Source organism: Thalassophryne amazonica, chromosome 19 (assembly GCF_902500255.1).
Source record: "Thalassophryne amazonica chromosome 19, fThaAma1.1, whole genome shotgun sequence".
Classification (NCBI taxonomy): Eukaryota; Metazoa; Chordata; class Actinopteri; order Batrachoidiformes; family Batrachoididae; genus Thalassophryne; species Thalassophryne amazonica.
This window is the reverse complement of record NC_047121.1, coordinates 47831184-47849398: the sequence shown is the minus strand read 5'-3', so window position 1 is coordinate 47849398 and position 18215 is coordinate 47831184. Positions and strand designations below refer to the sequence as shown.

Genomic DNA, 18215 nt, shown 5'->3' with positions numbered 1-18215 from the left:
AGGTGAAACGGGATAAACTTGGCTGATTTACAGTAACTGCTGCCTAGAAGCTGGAACTGGTCTGAGGTCAACTACAGCTAAGCTGATCCCAGCTGTCTTGGTGCCTTTTATCAATTTTGTCAAGGGGAAAATAAAATCCATGCCTGGGTGGCATTTGCGCTTCTCTGCAGTGTCTCTAAATCTTTTGTAACCTCCCTCCATTCATTCATTTCCTGTCTGCAAGCTACTGGAATTACGAAGAAAAACGCTGCTCTAAAACTTGATGGCCATCCATGTGTGCACCAAAGATTACCAGGAAGACATAAGCAACATAGTTCAAACCTTGTGCACACGCACACAACTTGCAATATCGATTTCCCACCTACAGTATGCACACGCACACAACTTGCAATATCGATTTCCCACCTACAGTATGCACACACACACACACACACACACACACACACACACACACACACACACACACACCAGTTCTGACGAATCCATTATACTTTTATTTCTCATGTTGTTGTTGTCACCATTGTGAATTCTTCTGTCTCTACTGTGTGTACAACAGTGCATGTGTCTGACTAGATGGATGGTCATTGCTAATCCTGACTAAGCAACGTCACTCATTAGCCAATTTTGCTCTGGTCAAGCAGTTTTCTTGTCACTCCTCTCAGCACTACTTTATTTCTGAGGTGGCCTATGAGCACGCTGACATTCTTTCCTTTTCCTTAAACTGCAGTCTGATAGACATTTAGTGGCAATTCATTAACAATCCTGTCTTTGCTGCAGCCACCAGAAAATTGGGTACAACAACCAAGATGGTCATGACAAATAAGTGTGCGTGTGTGTCTTTCAAAAGTAAATACCAGAAAAACCCAGGAGCAAAGGAAAAACAAAATTAGTTATGAAGTCCAAGCAAAAAGCAGCGAAAACAGAAGATAATAATGTACGGTAAGTCATTTACTTACATCAGGATATTCTTTGACAGGCACAAACAGTTTCTCTTGCAGGTGGACGATGGGTCCCATGGGCTCAGGCAGCTCCAGCGGGTGTCTGTCCACAAGGCCATTCACTGTGTCGCTGTACATGTCCTTACGTACTCTATTGATCTCTGAAACACACAAAAATGTGCACTTTGGTTATGAAATGAAAAGCAAGACAAATGGACACATGATTCTAATTTTTTTGTGGCTAAATTTTTATTTATTTAGCTTTGTAACAAACAAAAACACCAAGAAATGATAACATAAAACAAGAAAAAATAAACATACAGAGGCCAAGGACAACCCCACAGAAAGTACCACATCTGCACACTCAGAAACATGGCCCCAATCTACTAACACCTCACCAATGGCGGCCTCGCATCAAAAAGGCTTTAAGGTCAACCACTACTTGATTCCAGAGAATGATAGTTTCCTCCGTGGTATTATGTACACGTGCAGTAGACAACTTTTGATATGCTACATCTATAAAAGACAGTACCTGGTAAGAGAGAATGTGAGCATTTCCACCTTATTGCAACCACCTTCTTGGTGGCAGTTAAACCGGCCAGAAGGACCTTTTCTTGTGCTTTGCATAACTTAAGTTGAGACATGTCATTTGGAAATAAAACCACAGGTGACAAAAAAATATTAACATGTAAAAGCGTGGACAAACTGTTTTCTTACTTTCTTCCAAAAATAAAACAACTGGACAGTCAAAAGCTCAACCCCCCCCCCCCCAAAGTACCCATAGAGTTTGCAGGACAATGTACAGTTCGGGTCAGCTTTGAGTTTCATATTGCAGAGTTTACGAAGCGTCAAAGCACAGAGTCCTAAACTGCTTCCCAGTCAAAATCAGGGGGTAAATTAGGAATGTTGGTTCTTGAGCTAGCATCCACATGCAACGGGACATACATCTCTTCTAGAATGTGCACATATAGTCAAGAAATGAGACCCTTAGATCCACATGTGCTATTCATCAGTTTAAGGAGTGTGCGGTCTTTTCATGGGGTCTGCCATGGTACCCCATACATTTTCATAGCAGTTCTCAACTGGAGATAAAAAAAAAAAGAAAATAGAAATTATACTGAACACAAAGATCCTCAAATGACAAGTCAACACATCATTATTATATATTTGATGATTACAATTCAGTTCAGTTTTTAAAAGAACATATTTCCATGCATTCAATACAATTTTCCTAATAGCTTTTGCAGACAGCCAGCAAACACACACAAAAACAAACACACACAATACCACAGACAGAGACAAGTCAGGTCTGTGAGCAGACAACCAAGCAGAAAACTGGTACACCCCACCATCTGCAGGCAAGTGAAACATTGATCTTCTTCAGCTGCTGTCGCCCTCAACAAAGACACCTGCATCTTGGATCATGCTGAGAGAAACGTGCCACATGGCCAAAATATCTGAGCTGTTCCCTCACAAAGCGAGACTCCTTATCTGAGTCGCCCTAAGTAACCTTTCAAATGTCACAAAGTCATTCCAGCTTTACCCAAGGACCTTTCAAAGTGACGTAGTACTAAGAAATCAGTTGTCACCTTAGGTCACTGGTAAGCATCCAAGTCTCATAACCAAGTCCAAATCTCAAAAGCACCAGGACCCTAAAGACTCGGCCCTTCATTCTACTGCAAGGGCATCAGCCTTGCCAACAACTATGGAGTTAAAATTGTCTCATTAATATTTGTAAATGCACACAGGGTGATCTACAAATAATCATTGATTTGCAAATGTGTTCAGATATCCACAAATGCAAATTTCATATTTGTAACTTGCAAATTGGTCTTTGCAAATAATGTATTTGTATATGTAAATAAAACTTAATTTGTAAAAAAAAAAAAAAATTACATTTGTAAAACTTGCAAATAATGTTGTATTTGCAAATATTAAACTTAATTTGTAAAAAAAAAATTACATTTGTAAAACTGGAAATTGTATTTGTGAATTGAGTTTCAGCATTTGTGGATCACCAATTACACGCATTCATCGCTTTCCTCTGCAACGTCATTTTGAGACATTCTTTTCGCAAACACAGATCCACAAACAAATGCCTACTGATTCACAAATACACACGCACACTGGATAGCCACTAGATGGCAGTGTGGTTCCATTCATTGATGTGGCAAGCTGAATTATTTTTTAAAATTATGTGTCCATGGATTTCATCATGGGAAAGGGGCGGGGGTGTTAGTGTTGTACTCTTTAACGCAGTGGTTCAAATAAGCGTATTAAACAGCATTGCGCCTGTGCGTGCTCCGTGACACAGACATGCTGCAAAATTCTTCTTTTAAAAACTTGAAAGTTCTAAAAGTTGCTACATTTAGCTAAGCTTCGCACAGGAGCCACACAGCGCCACCGCAGCAACCAACCAGTCCCCCTTTACGACAACTGTCGCAACAGCCAGGCTCCGCGGATCCGAGGAAACTGATTTCTATCTGTAACATATAGATCAGTGTCCGCAGACTTATAAAACTTGCATTATGTCGTAAAAAAAGAGAACGCTTTGCGATAAGCATTTGAAATACTCAGTAACGATCACGATTAAAGAGTCATCCGGGAGCATAAAGTTTCAGCTTGCCACATCAATGAATGGAACCACACTGCCATCTAGTGGACAGCCAGTGTGCATGTGTATTTGTGAATCAGTCAGCATTTTTGTGGATCTGTTCGCGAAAAGAATGTCTCAAAATGACGTCGCAGAGGAAAGCGATGAATGCGTGTAATTGGTGATCCACAAATGCTGAAACTCAATTCACAAATACAATTTCTAGTTTACAAATGTAATTTTTTTTTTTTTTTTTTTTTTACAAATTAAGTTTTATATTTGCTAATACAACATTATTTGCAAAGACCAATTTACAAGTTACAAATATGAAATTTGCATTTGTGGATATCTGAACACATTTGCAAATAAATGATTATTTGTAGATCACCCTGCGTGCATTTACAAATATTAATGAGACAATTTTAACTCCATAAACAACCTCATAACTCCATAAGCTATTCCAAGGAGTCTCTCCATCTCAAAGGCTGAGGACCCACAGACATGTACAAGAGACTCGTACATCACTGCCAAGATAAGTGAATATCTCTACAAGTTCACCACACACACACACACACACACACACACACACACACACACACACACACACACACACACACACACACACACACACACACACACACACACACACACACACACACACACAGAGTAACTGCTGAGAAATAAATAACAGAAATCCCCCTTTCCACTGCAACAGTTCCACTGAAATTTAAAGGGGGAATAAAACAAAAATTTTGCCCACAGTTTTGCATCTTCCTGAAACAAAGACAATAAAAATTTCTGACATATATAATGCCTATAATAGGGGTGAGGTCATTCAAAATAAATAAATAATAAAAACAATAAGATACTCACAATACTGCAGTATTTAATTTTATAATATGAGAATTGAGTTTAAAGTCCAGACTTGACATAATTCAAAATCAATTGCTGGTGGAAATGAGGTGGACATGTAGTACCACTTCCATTCAGCAGGGGGTGTAACATATTACATCATCCCCGTTTCACACAGGCATAAGAAAAAAATAATGGCAGATCACAAGAGATTTCCCCAGAGATAAACTGAGCACTGACGATTACTTACTTAAAGGAGCAGCAGCAGCCAGAAAGTGCAAAAATTATGGATGGGGCGAGTCTTTAATGGTGTGTTTAATGGTTGAGATGTACTGACTGTTTGTGAGCCACGATGTGATGGGGCACATATCATGATATACCAATTAATCAGACATTGCCCAGCCAGTATTTTTTAATCACTTTTCACTCACCCAAATCTGAAGTGAAGACACATTGGCAGGCAGGCAGTTTACATCAAAAGAGTTTTAATTATCAAATATGTAGTATGGTTCTTGTGGGGTGGGGAGGATTTCAAATGCGATATGTATTTTAAAACATCTTAAAGTTGTTAAACTTTTTTTCAATAGTTTCATCTTACAAAAAAGCAAACAAATCACAATATATTACATCATGTTATATATGATGATATATATATGTAATATATCATGTTGCATAACATTTCTCAAGTATTGTGATATGTATCAAACCAGCAACTTAGTATTGTGACAGGTATAGTATGGGAAGTCAAATCTATTGTCTCAATATATGCATGCTTGCCCTTGTGCACATCAATATTTGACAACAGGACATGATGAATAACCTGAAATACAACCAACAGTGGGCTCGAGCGCCTACCAGGACCCCAGAGTGAGCAACAAGGCTTTGAGGCTATCAAAAAATAAATAAATAATCAATACTAAAAAAAAAAAATTTGATTTGATACACATTTGTAATAGATTCTACACCAACGGTATGCTTTTCCTGCAAGTAACACACAACTTCACACAGCACCACTGCTGCCCACAGTCTAAATTCACACAAAAAAAATTTTAAAAAATCTGACTGACTTCATTAATCTGATGCATACCCTGCTAATCACAGAGAAACTAATACATTTTAAGAATTTACTTTCAGTAAAATCTAAATATGTGCATCTAACTATTTAAATGGGGACGAAAGTTGAGCACAGCTGAGATCACCTTGTCCCCAGCGGCTGATATAGAAGCCTGAATGAGTGTTGGGGCAAGTGGAAAGCCAGAATGCACAGAATCGCTCATCCTCAGATAATATGCCTTCAGATCTGATCCCTCTGTCAGATAAAATTAATGGCCCTCTCACACTCATACATACTGCCAGCAAAGACTTTTTCTCCAAATTTCTCACATACACACTAAGCTCTCAATCACACACACACGCACACACACACACCCACAGCACAGGAATGCAGGGCTGTGGGGAAGGAGAGAAAGGATTCATTCATCTTGTTGATACAGTGTGTGTGTGTAGGGATGTCACTGTGGCAGAACTGGTGAGGATTGTCGGCTACAGTTCTAACATCCATTAACGGGGGACGCAAACTTTAGCCATTATTTGTGCTTTTACACATTAGTAATCATGCCAAGTACAGTCATATCACCGCTAAAGCAAAAACAATCAGACACTCCAGACAGACTGAAGAAACAGTCATGTCCTGACTCAAGGATATGAAAGCCATAAACCACATGATGGCGGGGTTAGTGAAACCAAGAGGAATGGTGTGACCATGTTGGGGTGTTTTTTTTATTCTTCCTGTGAATTTCAGGGAGTTTGAAAATTTTATTTTAAACTCTCACTGGGGAATATGACACGTGGCTACAGATGCTATAGTGATATATGCCTGGTCTCCACACCTCACGCCCACAGTGACACCAACATGGAATGAGGGCCAAACGTATGTTATAACAAACAATTTGCTTATACACACATGACAAACCAACTGCTAGTGATTAATGGTTCATGGACAGACAAACATACACACATCTGTCAATTGTGTGGTAGAGTCTTCTATCAGTTCCTGATAGAAGACAGGACTGACAAAAAATAAATAAATAAAAGACAGGAGGCTCGGTCCAGAGTGACTACATTCCAAACCGCATGAGCTCACTAGACTGACGTGCACACAGACACTCCCAGAATTAAGAATTCATCATAACAGCATCAAGGCTTAGACACATTACATCAGTCTACATCCAGTCAGTGATCCATGAACCTGTTCCAAATCTTTCAAGCCATCAGAATTGTGTTCTTCGGACATGATCAATTCCTCTTTTTCCGTGCTGCCATGTTATTCTGACACTTCTGCATTGCAAAAACATGAAGACAACATGTAGGGACCATACCATCAAACTATGCATCTATCAACAAGGAAAACAGCTGCATTAATATTAAAAACTGTAATTTAAATCCCTAACGCAGGGATGCCCAAACCTGCTCCTGACGGGACTGTCTACCTGCTCTATTCACACCTGATTATTTTACTCTGGTGTTTCCAAGCTGTTGATGGGCTGAAGAGTTAGAATGTTATGGGTTGTGCAGGGACAGTGAGAAAACATACAGGGAAGGTGTCATCCAAGCACCCCTGAGCTTACATAGATGGGTTTTCTTTATTTAGTTTGACACATACTCAGTCCATTTTGTTTGGGCCGCACCTTGTGTATGGCAAAACGCCACAAACATGTTTATTTTACAGCTGGATGAGACTGACACAGCAAAAAACAGTAATGGAAGTAAACAAAAACAGAACGTAGAGGGGCACTCAGACCAAACTAAAGGCCACATCTTGCAATGTATTAAAAAGTGCAAGTACTGCAAAATAAGCTGATTCTCTCAGATTTTCTGTTTTGTTTTCAGATACAAATTGCAATGGAAAAAGACATGCCATCAGCAAATACAGAATATTTAACACCAATATGGTTCATCCTGTGGACTGTGGGTGCTTTGTACAAACAGCACGGACACCGAACTCTGTCCTCTGTAAACAGAAAAGGTAAAAGTTTCTTGTTTGTCCAAACTGAAAAAAGCTTCTACGTTACAAATAAAGTCAAATTAGATCACAAAGCACTCTCTGAAAGATATACAAAGTGCTTTAAAAATGAAAACAGACTTTACAACCACAAATTTAAAGCATACAGTCACACATAAATTTAAAACATACAGTCAACACAAACAACACACTAAGAATCACCATAAGAAGAGTAAAACAAAAATTGAAACTAATTAATGAATTAAGTATTGAAAAAACAAACAAACATGTAACCGTTGAGTTAAACACATCCACTTTGCCTGATAATGGATTAATTATTCCATAAAGTTGGATACTAATGAACAAACCTACTGACTACTACTTCACCCTGAGCGCGCTCGCTCGCTCGCTCGCACACACACACACACACACACACACACAAAAACAGGTCATCACCCTGAGACTGTAGGGCATGAGCTGGCACATAAGGCTCAGTACCTTCAGCGTGATAAAGAGGAGCACAATCACTACATGTTTTACTAGACGTCCAAAAAGCCCAGGCATGTTTGCTGTAAAATGCAGTGAGTGAAGAGGTAACTCCATGAATTCATCCTTCTAATGTCTTAACACTGTATCTCCAAACTGACAAAACAGCATATAATAACCAGAAACTGATTACACCCTGGTTAACTTTAATGCACCAGATCAATCCACAGTGAAACTTTGTTTTGCTTACGTAATAAATGCAACCTGTCTCCCACCTGCTGAACATGTCTTGGCTAGTTGCAGGGAATGAGCTCATCATCACAAGCATGATGAAAATTACTACACCTTAAAATGAGTTTGCCCGTTTCTCTTATTTCTAAAGCCTTGAAATGCACCCTTGTGTGGACAGGAAGCCGGTAAAGAGAAGACAGCATTGGGGTTATATGACAAGACTAAACAAAACTCCACCAGTCATGTTGTGGATCACTTCAAGACTTCAAATGTTACCAATGTGTCCAGCTAGAAAATAAAACACAAGTCGCTAAATCTCTTAAGTATTGCAACATGTGTCTCTACGATATAAAAATTTTATTTTTAAATTCCAGAATCAATATAATTGAAATAAATTTGCTTCATTTTATGTTTTGAGTAAATAGATTAGGTGGAAATAAGTTACAGCTTTTGTCAGTAGTGGGAGGTGAAATGAATTTATTGTAGGCCAACTCTATTAGGTTAGGTGACATCATCCCCACTGCAAGCAGATGCAAGCATGGCCGTGGGAAGAGGATTTGGGTTGGGGGTGCTGTAGTGGGGTGTCTCAGTAAGCCAACAAGAACATATCCAAAAGGGCTACAGACAATATTTGAAAAGCACAAAATTTACTAGGTTTCATTTTAAACCCCCTGTTCTGTGACAGGGCAGACAGACATTAGGCATATGCAAACACATACATTATCAATGTTATCAACATAATAGATACTATAAAAAAGGTGACCAAGTGTTATATTATATATATATATATATATATATATATATATATATATATATATATATATATATATATATATGTACTTGAAAACATTTTATTTATTAACCAAATACGCAGTATGTTTAATATATACCATATTTTCTGCACCATAAGGCGCACCGGATTATAAGGCGCGGCCTCAATTAGCGGGTACTTAACCCTTACAAAATCGCGCACGGTAAAACATACAGTCTACAAAAAAAAGGTCACGGAAGCAAAACAGTGAGTTTATTTGAACTTTATTCTAGTATCTACTATTGTCACGGAAGCAAAACAGTGAGTTTATTTGAACTTTTTAACAACTCTGAACTACCGGTATTTAACAATATGTTACTCACATTATTTTTTATTATGGTTCTGTCACAAATCCATCGAAGTCCTCATCTTCTGTGTCTGAATTGAACAGCTGGGCAAGTCTGCCATCAAACACACCAGGTTCCCACTCATCTTCCCTCTTATCATCGTCGGAGTCAGTCTCATTGCCAGGTGGCTGTTCAGCAATGATGCCAGCTTTCGCAAAAGCTCGGACAACAGTTAAAGCAGAAACCTGAGCCCAGGCATCCACAATCCATTCACATATGGTGGCGTAACTCTCCCGGCGCTGCCTCCCCGTCTTAGTGAAGGTGTGTTCGTCGTCTGTCATCCATCACTCCCAAGCCGCTCGCAATTTCACTTTGAATGCTCTGTTTACACCAATGTCCAGCAGTTGGAGTTCTTTGGTTAGTCCTCCCGGAATGATGGCAAGCTCCGAATTAGTTTTCTTGATGTGGTTTTTTACAGTAGCGGTGAGATGGGCGCGCATGGAGTCGCAGATCAGCAGGGACGGTGATGCGTGGAAAAAAACCATCCGGTCTCTTTACATACACTTCTCTCAGCCACTCACTCATTTTCTCCTCGTCCATCCAGCCCTTTTAATTGGCCTTAACGACTCCGGCTGGAAATGTTTCTTTTGGCAGCGTCTTCCTTTTAAAAATTACCATAGGTGGTAGTTTCTCTCCGTTACCATGGCAACCAAGAACAACAGTGAAAGCCGACTTCTCATGACCTGTGGTGCGTATGGATACCGTGCTGGTTCCCTTCTTCTCCACAGTATGGTTCATGGGGATGTCAAAGGTGAGCGGGACCTCGTCCATGTTGGTGATGTGGTTGGGCTGGATCTTTTTTTCAGTAATCTTGTAGGTGCAGAAGATGGCCAGCTTTTCTTTGTAATCCGCTGGGAATTGTTTGCGCCACGGTAGTCCTCACGCGGATAGAGAGCTGGCGCCTTTTCATAAAACAAAAGCACCAAGACGGACCTCCGTCAAAGTTTTCGATGCTCATGTCTTGTGCTATTGTTTTTGCCTTCAGCCAAATGGTGACGCTTCTCCCGGCTGTTCTTTGTTCGATGACCCATTGCTCGAGTTGGTCTTCCAACTGTGGCCACCTCGCTTTGTTTCCGCGGAAACTCCGTTTGGTCTTTTTAACTTGACGCAGTTCATTTTCTTGTTTCCTCCACTTACGTATCATCGATTCATTGATCTTGAATTCTCTCGCAGCTGCTCTATTCCCATGAACAACCGCGTAACTGATAGCCTGCAGTTTGAATTGTGCCTCGTAAGCATGTCTCTTCGCTGGCGCCATTTTCGGGGGTCCTTAGACTAACAAATGGTGTTTTGCAGGATACCTGTAGTATAACTACCAGAGGAGTGGCGGAGGTAAGTGTACGTACCACGGACTCACGGACTCTTCTCTGACTGGTTTATCGCTGGCAGCGTCCGTACTTTATTATGTAATGTTCTCCGATTGGTTTATCGCTGCCAGGGTACGTACTCTTTGCTGCCAGCGTACGTACTTTACATATTACGTCCCTGTGTCAGCGGGAAATGGTCCGATATTCCGACGGTCAAAGACAACGTCGGTCGTTTTTACAGATTTTGGAATTCAGTGCGCACATAAGGCGCACCGGATTATAGGGTTCACGACCGATTTTTGTGAAAATTTAAGGCTTTTAGGTGCGCCTTATGGTGCGGAAAATATGGTATATATATATATATATATATATAGCAGGCATACAGTGCATCCAGAAAGTATTCACAGCACGATTCACTATTTCCATTCATCTTTCCCTCAATCATGGCTAGTATCCCAGTTCCTGCCACCATCATGCATTACTGTAGGGATAGTGCCTGGTTTCCTTCAAACATAACTGGCATTCACAGTGTTCAATCTTTGTCTCATCAGACAAGAGTTATAAATTTGCAAAAAATCTCATTGTCATTATGGGGTATTAGGTTTAGAATTTTGAGGGAAAAAAATGAATCTGATCCTTTTTGGAATAAGGTTGTAACAGAAAATGGGGAAAAAGCGACACGCTGTGAATACTTTCTGGATGCGCTGTATCGCAATAGATTATATTATAAAATCACAGTATTTGTAAAATCGCAGTGTGTATCAAATCTGCACTGAGGTACGCAAAGTAATTTCAGTTTATGCATGTTTGACAATTCCTTGTGGTTCTTTTGTTTTATTTCAGTTGTTTCTTTTTGTTTGGCATTTGTCTGCCCGAGGTATCTTTCTATAATCAAATATATGCATTTTTTCCTCCGATCCCTGTCGCCAGTATGCTTCCTCATGGTATGGGCAAGGTTAAACCTTACTTATGTGGGCAAACTTGTATTGTGTTTTAGCACTATATAAATTTAGCTCAACTATGAATCGAGAGACAAGTGTGTCATCTCAGTCCTGCATCTATCTTCAAAAATGCAAAGGTTTCAAATCTAAGATAGGTTAAATCCTGTGACATAACCTTTTTGTAGTATGGTTATTTTGTAGTCTTTAAAACAAACAAACAAACAAAACAAACAAAAAGGTAAAATTGTAAGCTCTGTGGTAAACAGGTAATCATTTTCAATTGATGTTGACTGTGCTTTCAATAGAACCCTTAAACAGAGGCATGATGGTCTGTGCATTCAAGCTTGTAAGACCTTGTGAACTTCATCTCTCCAAATGTTGATGTACACATCTGTCAGTTTGCTTATCCGGTGTGGAAAATAATAAAATTTCAACAAGTGCCATATTGTGGAAAAAAAAAAAAACATCTACTTATTATGGGTCAGGGTATTTTATTGGCCTTCTATGTGTCTTCCAGGCAACATCACCACACATGGAATTGCTATTTAACAGACCACTGGTGGGCTAAGGATGTGTATAGGAGCCCCAAGTGATAAGTATATATGATCTATAATTCTGTAAGTTACAAAATCAGTTCTATACCAAGCTTACAAAATAGTTCAGTACATCTGAATATGTTTTCTGTTAAAAATATTTAAAAGAAAAAAACAAAGAGAGCGCGAAGCTTGTCGAAGTAATCCTACCCAACAACACTACCCCGCCTCCTTCAGATTCCATTTCTTCTTGCTGAAATGCCACATTAACATAAGGAGGGTGTGCTGGGCCATCAGCGGAGACATGCAGCATTTGACAACCACTAATTTCAGTATGGCAAGTCTTTTCTGAAGCGCTGCGCTCACCTAAAAATTACCCCCTGCCTTGTATGAACGACAATCATTTGTCTAGCTGTCCACCCCGGCAGAAAAGGCTGATTTTGTAAGAAACACACATGGGAGGAGACTGACGATCACCAGAATCTCACAGAAAAGCAGAAGAGAGAGAAGAAATTAACACCAACTACAACTTGATTAAAGGAATGTCTGAGAATTTTGTTGATAATTCACTTTAGTCTCATGGACACATGCGGGGGAGAAAAAAAAAAAAAAACCTGGAGTGTGTGCTTGTTTTAAATGCTGTTTAACCAGCAACTCATCTCCTCTTCCTCTGCTTTAGCCATCTCTCAGCTCAGTGGTGTGTCACCCAGGACCTTAATCAGTAAATTAAACACACAGTGAACATTATTGGCAGTGTTGTCAATTAACCTGTTGGAGGCAGTTGTGTGTACACACACACACACACACACACACACACACACACACAGCGCTCAGTATCAGTTTATCTGTTAGACAGGTATCTGACAAACAATAAAGAATAAAATAGTGCTGCGGCACCATAGCTCATCTGGATGATACAAGACATAACTTCTGCTAGAAAAGTGTGCATGGCCAAATTCCAAAGGTCGTATCAAGGGCAAAATAAAAAAAATAAATAAATAAATAAAAAAAAATTGTAAAAACCCATATATGTTTTGGAGCTACATGTACCAAATTTCAACTCAATATCTTTAAAAACTGCTGACTAATGGTTCTAGGTGGTATTTTCTAGGGCTGCAGCTATCGATTATTTTAGTAATCGAGTATTCTATCGATTATTCTGGCGATTAATCGGATAAAAAAAAATACTTCTGCCTTTTTAAACAACATCAATAGTCCAGGTATCTCCCTAAGCAATGGCACAATGTCACTGCACCAAAGTGTTGGCATTTTGCTGAAATGGCAATGGGATGTGGCTTTCTGTTTTGTTTTCTCCAACTTGTAAAATGTAACAATTTTTAAGTTTTGTTTTTTTGTTTGTTTTTAATAAAGGTTGATGGATGGACTGGGTCCCTGCGTGATATTTTTTTTAATCCTTCTTTCTCTGCAATTCAGCAGTTGCATTTCAGCTGGAGGTTGAACATGCAAGCCTCACAGACAGTTTTTTATTATTATTATTATTATTATTTTATTTAAGTTACCGTGTTTGTGTTGTGTGTCGCCCAAAAAAAAGCAAAAATTAAAAAGTCAAACACTCAGTGTGAGCCTGAGGGAAACACAGAAGAAAGAGTGGACTTCTGCTGTTTGTCAATGTAGTCGGGGACAGAGCTGTGACTCACCCGGTCTGACAGCCCCTCACACTGGGCAGAGACAGCAGCCGGCCACCAGGTCAATAGTCCCACGTAGAGCAGACCGTGTGTTTTTTAAAAATACACAAACACACTGCTTCGCTTTAAATGCACAGTAAGTCGACGTTAAACGAAGCTTCGAGGCACAGAATTTGCCTCGAACATTTTTTGTAATCGAATTACTCGAGTTACTCGATTAATCATTTCAGCCCTAGTATTTTCAATATGGCCGCCATAGCAGCCATATTTGAAATCAGATCAGAAAACCTTAAATAAACATTGGTGGTGCTCATGGGTAGGGACACACACACCAAATTTCAGCTCCACTGATTCAGTAGTTTGGAGAAGATGATGTTTAAAGTTGCAACTAGGGCTGAAACGATTAATCGAGTAACTCGAGTAATTCGATTACAAAAAATGTTCGAGGCAAATTCTGTGCCTCGAAGCTTCGTTTAACATTGTAGTACATATGCCAGGCCTGTGTGTGCCGCTGCAACGTCCGCAGGGGAAAAAAAAACAAACAAACAGAAGACGACTGGAGCATAACAGCTAATGAAATTAGCAACGATACCTACCGCTTTCTAACGTGACACAGAGTAAAAATAAAGCCTTTTAAGAGAAAGATGGTCCACGCTGATCATCTGAAATAGACTTACTGTGCATTTAAAGCGAAGCAGTGTGTCTGTGTATTTTAAAAAAACACACGGTCTGCTCTACGTGGGGAGGGACTATTGACCCGGTGGCCGGCTGCTGTCTCTGCCCAGTGTGAGGAGCTGTCAGACCGGGCGAGTCACAGCTCTGTCCCCGACTACATTGACAAACAGCAGAAGTCCACTCTTTCTTCTGTGTTTCCCTCAGGCTCACACTGAGTGTTTGACTTTTTAATTTTTGCTTTTTTGGGCAACACACAACACAAACACGGTAACTTAAATAAAATAATAATAATAAAAAAAAACTGTCTGTGAGGCTTGCATGTTCAACCTCCAGCTGAAATGCATCTGCTGAATTGCAGAGAAAGAGGGATTAAAAAAAAATATCACGCAGGGACCCAGTCCATCAACCTTTATTAAAAACAAACAAAAAACAAAACAAAAATGGTTACATTTTACAAGTCGGAGAAAACAAAACAAAGCCACATCCCATTGCCATTTCAGCAAAATGCCAACACTTTGGCACAGTGACATTGTGCCATTGCTTAGGGAGAGACCTGGACTACTTTTTATCTGATTACTCAATTAATCACCAGAATAAATCGATAGAATACTCGATTACTAAAATAATCGATAGCTGCAGCCCTAGTTGCAACTGTAAAAGTGGGTGTGATCACAGTCCAGGGGTCATATCAAGGTCAAAATGGAAAATTTCGCAAAACCTGTGGGATACAGTTTTATGCTTGCTGAAGTTTCAGCTTTACTTGTTCAGTGGTTTCTGAGAAGAAGAATTTTACATACGTTGCCGCTGCCACCGACGAACAGGCGACCCATGAAATAAGCGCACTGGACCTACGCACCAGGTGAGCAAAAAATGACCTTGGGAGGTGACTGGGGGCCACAGTAGAGAACACCTCAAAAGTCAAAACCATAAGAGAAAGTAACCACAGAACTAAGCCTGGGTAATGTCCTATTTCAATGACAGCATTTACATGCAATTACTGACTTACTAATACAGACTATTTTATTGGGACTCTAATCTTCACCATTCATGACTATGAACACGACTATGGTTGCTGAGAAGCATCATTTCTGTCATTGCATGCTCTGACAATTCTGTGTTGTGCTTTTGTCCTATGTCATTAGTGTGGTCACAGTAGATGGTCACTCCACTGAGTCTGGTCTGCTTCAGGTGTCTTCCTATCATCAAACACAAGAAGTGTTTTCTTAACACGGATGTTAAATTGCTTGTTCATGGGATGGATAATACAGACTAGAATAAAGTGGCATATTAATGATAATCAAATAACTATGAAGAACAGAGCTCATGGATATAGTACAGCTTGGCTATCAAAACTTAAATGATTATTTAAATCCCAAGACTAGTATAGATATGAGTGTTGTTCTTTGTTCTAGAGTTGAAGATGTCAGTAAACAATGTTACGTGTTTTGGTGAAAAGAACTTTTTTTTGCATATTAACTTTCAAGACATTTTATTAAATTATACAGAAAATGAACCTGACTTGTATATTTGATTGAAGCATGAAAGAAAGACCAAACTGGGATGATACTATGCCTCTATAGAGTCGAGGTATATAGGGAATTTCTGTGTAAAAAGTAGGACTTTACTAACTGTCCCATATGATGTTTCAGGGCACCAAAGTTTGCACACTTGCCAAATTGAGAGCTATAGAACTTCAAAAACTATAGACCCGAGTGTGCTATATATTTTTCTGGCGCCTCCACCAATACATAGATTTAGCAAGTATAGTTTTCAGTGAGCACAAAGGGGTCCTTCAGGTTTTGTAAGACCTTAAATGTTGATCCTCAAATGTAAATTTAGTATAATATAAGGATTTCAGTCTTGTAGAATGGTATCTATGAGTCCAGGAACACTGCCATTTTTTTTCTGGGTGCTTATCCTCACAAACATAAAATCTGAAGAGCAACAGCCCTCTAGGACATCTCCCTGAGGCAAGAGAATTCACTAAAACACTAAAACTGGGTAAAACAGTTTTTACAAATGTACGTGTCACCCTAAAGCAGAGGTCTTCAACTCATTCCACCCACGCCGCCAGGTGATTTCACTGATTAACATCACTTTGAGCAGATGGAATCAGTAAATCAGTGAAATCACATGGTGGAGTGGGTGGTTTCAAAGAAACTCTGCATCCTCTCGGCCCTTTCTGGAACGAGTTGAAAGGTACAGTCTTTGCGACATTGTGTAGAATTCCTTCAAGAAGAAATGTTCTTCACTGAGAAATAGAGGTTTAAAAATGGCAAAATGTTCATTTTCACTAAATTGACAAAATATCAAGTATTTTAATTGGCTCTGTCTCAGTAGTCAGAAGAGATACAGATAAGTTTTATTATTTTGTTTTGTGAATACTTGTGATACTATAATATTGCATCTTTAAGTTGGAAATCATTGTAAATTATTGTTCAACAGCATAAACGCCCCTAATAAATTCATATGTTCTAATCCTTGTGGGACCAGGGCTGAAACAATTCCATATCAGGTACTTTTCATCACCACTTCAGTTGATGATGATTCTCAAGTCAACCAGATATCTAAAGTTTATTCTTCATCGTGGAATGCGACGTAGTACTTGTTAACTTCCCATGAGACATCCATAAAGTCTGTTTGTAGCTGAACTACATTTGCCAAGATCAGTGGTCCACAAAAGACACTCTAGCCTTAAACTTTTTATTTCAGAACTGTTGCTGCTTTGATTAAAATGCTTTTATTGTTAACATAGTTCAGGAAAATGAGCTAGAACCCCTAGCTTTCCAATTTTCGTTTACTGGCTGTAGCACCCGAATTCCACAGAGGAAAATGGTTCCTGGTTGGTGTCTATATTTAATCTCACACAGGTAGTCAGCTGGACCAACACAATGGTACACAACACCATAGAATGTACCCTATCACAAAATTTAGTCATGGACAAGAATCTGTTCATGTTTATTATGTCAGACAAACTTGCATTGAAAACACCAATTTGAATAAAGACAACTACATCCTTATCAATATTTCTGGGAGTCTTGGTGTTGTATTCGTGAGCTCTGTCAAGTACTTAAATACTCTTTTTTTCCAACGCTTGGCGTGTGTGGTCAACAAACAGAAAACGCATGTAAAGACAAGAAAATAAAAACTGACATTTTATAACTGATAATTAGTAGTTGAACGGGACTAAGAGGAGTTCAACCTCCCTTGAGCTGTATCTATGTCACTCCTACATACCCTGCTGTATATTTTGATACAAGACCAGGATCACTGCAGCCTGGAGAAAAACACACACACACACACACACACACACACACACACACACACACACACACACACACACACACACACACACACACACACACACACACACACACACACACACACACACACACACAGAGAGAATCTAAAGCTGCAGCTTGAACTACTAAATAAAAGATCTATAATAACAGTACTCTGGATGAAGACCCAGCAGTGGAATAGCACCTAAGGCAGAGCAGAGCCTCGACCATGAGATGCTGACTATCAATCCAGCAAGAAGGTTCAAAGTATTGGACGAGAAAGACAAATAAATGGTCATTCAGAACACACCGCTATAGAAACATGTTCAACAACTAAAATTGAGCTTGTAAAGTACAGTATCTGATTGCCACATGACGTTTATGTTGATGGACAAGGTCCACCAGGATTTTGGTCACCGCCATATTAAATGGGCACAGTAAACAGGCATGTTTGCATTTAAGAAAATATATTTGATGGCAAAGTCACCATGTTTCAAGGATAAGTGCAAATGTCAATAGCAATTTAAACAGATGACAGTAAAAAAAAAGAATAAGCAGATACCAGAAGAATAA

General features: G+C 39.4%; 1 protein-coding gene across 5 annotated transcripts in view; it reads right to left on the bottom strand.

The window, feature by feature from the left end:
• qkia (QKI, KH domain containing, RNA binding a) overlaps window positions 1-18215 on the bottom strand; it is a 150155-nt gene that overhangs the window by 84801 nt on the left and 47139 nt on the right. For all 5 annotated transcript variants that reach the window (XR_004557967.1, XR_004557968.1, XM_034160071.1 and 2 more), the window contains exon 2: window positions 957-1099. Coding sequence is in view for 3 of the 5 variants with exons in the window: in XM_034160071.1 (XP_034015962.1) it covers window positions 957-1099 (143 nt within the window). In the remaining 2 variants the exon portion in view is untranslated. The remainder of the gene's footprint in view (window positions 1-956; window positions 1100-18215) is intronic.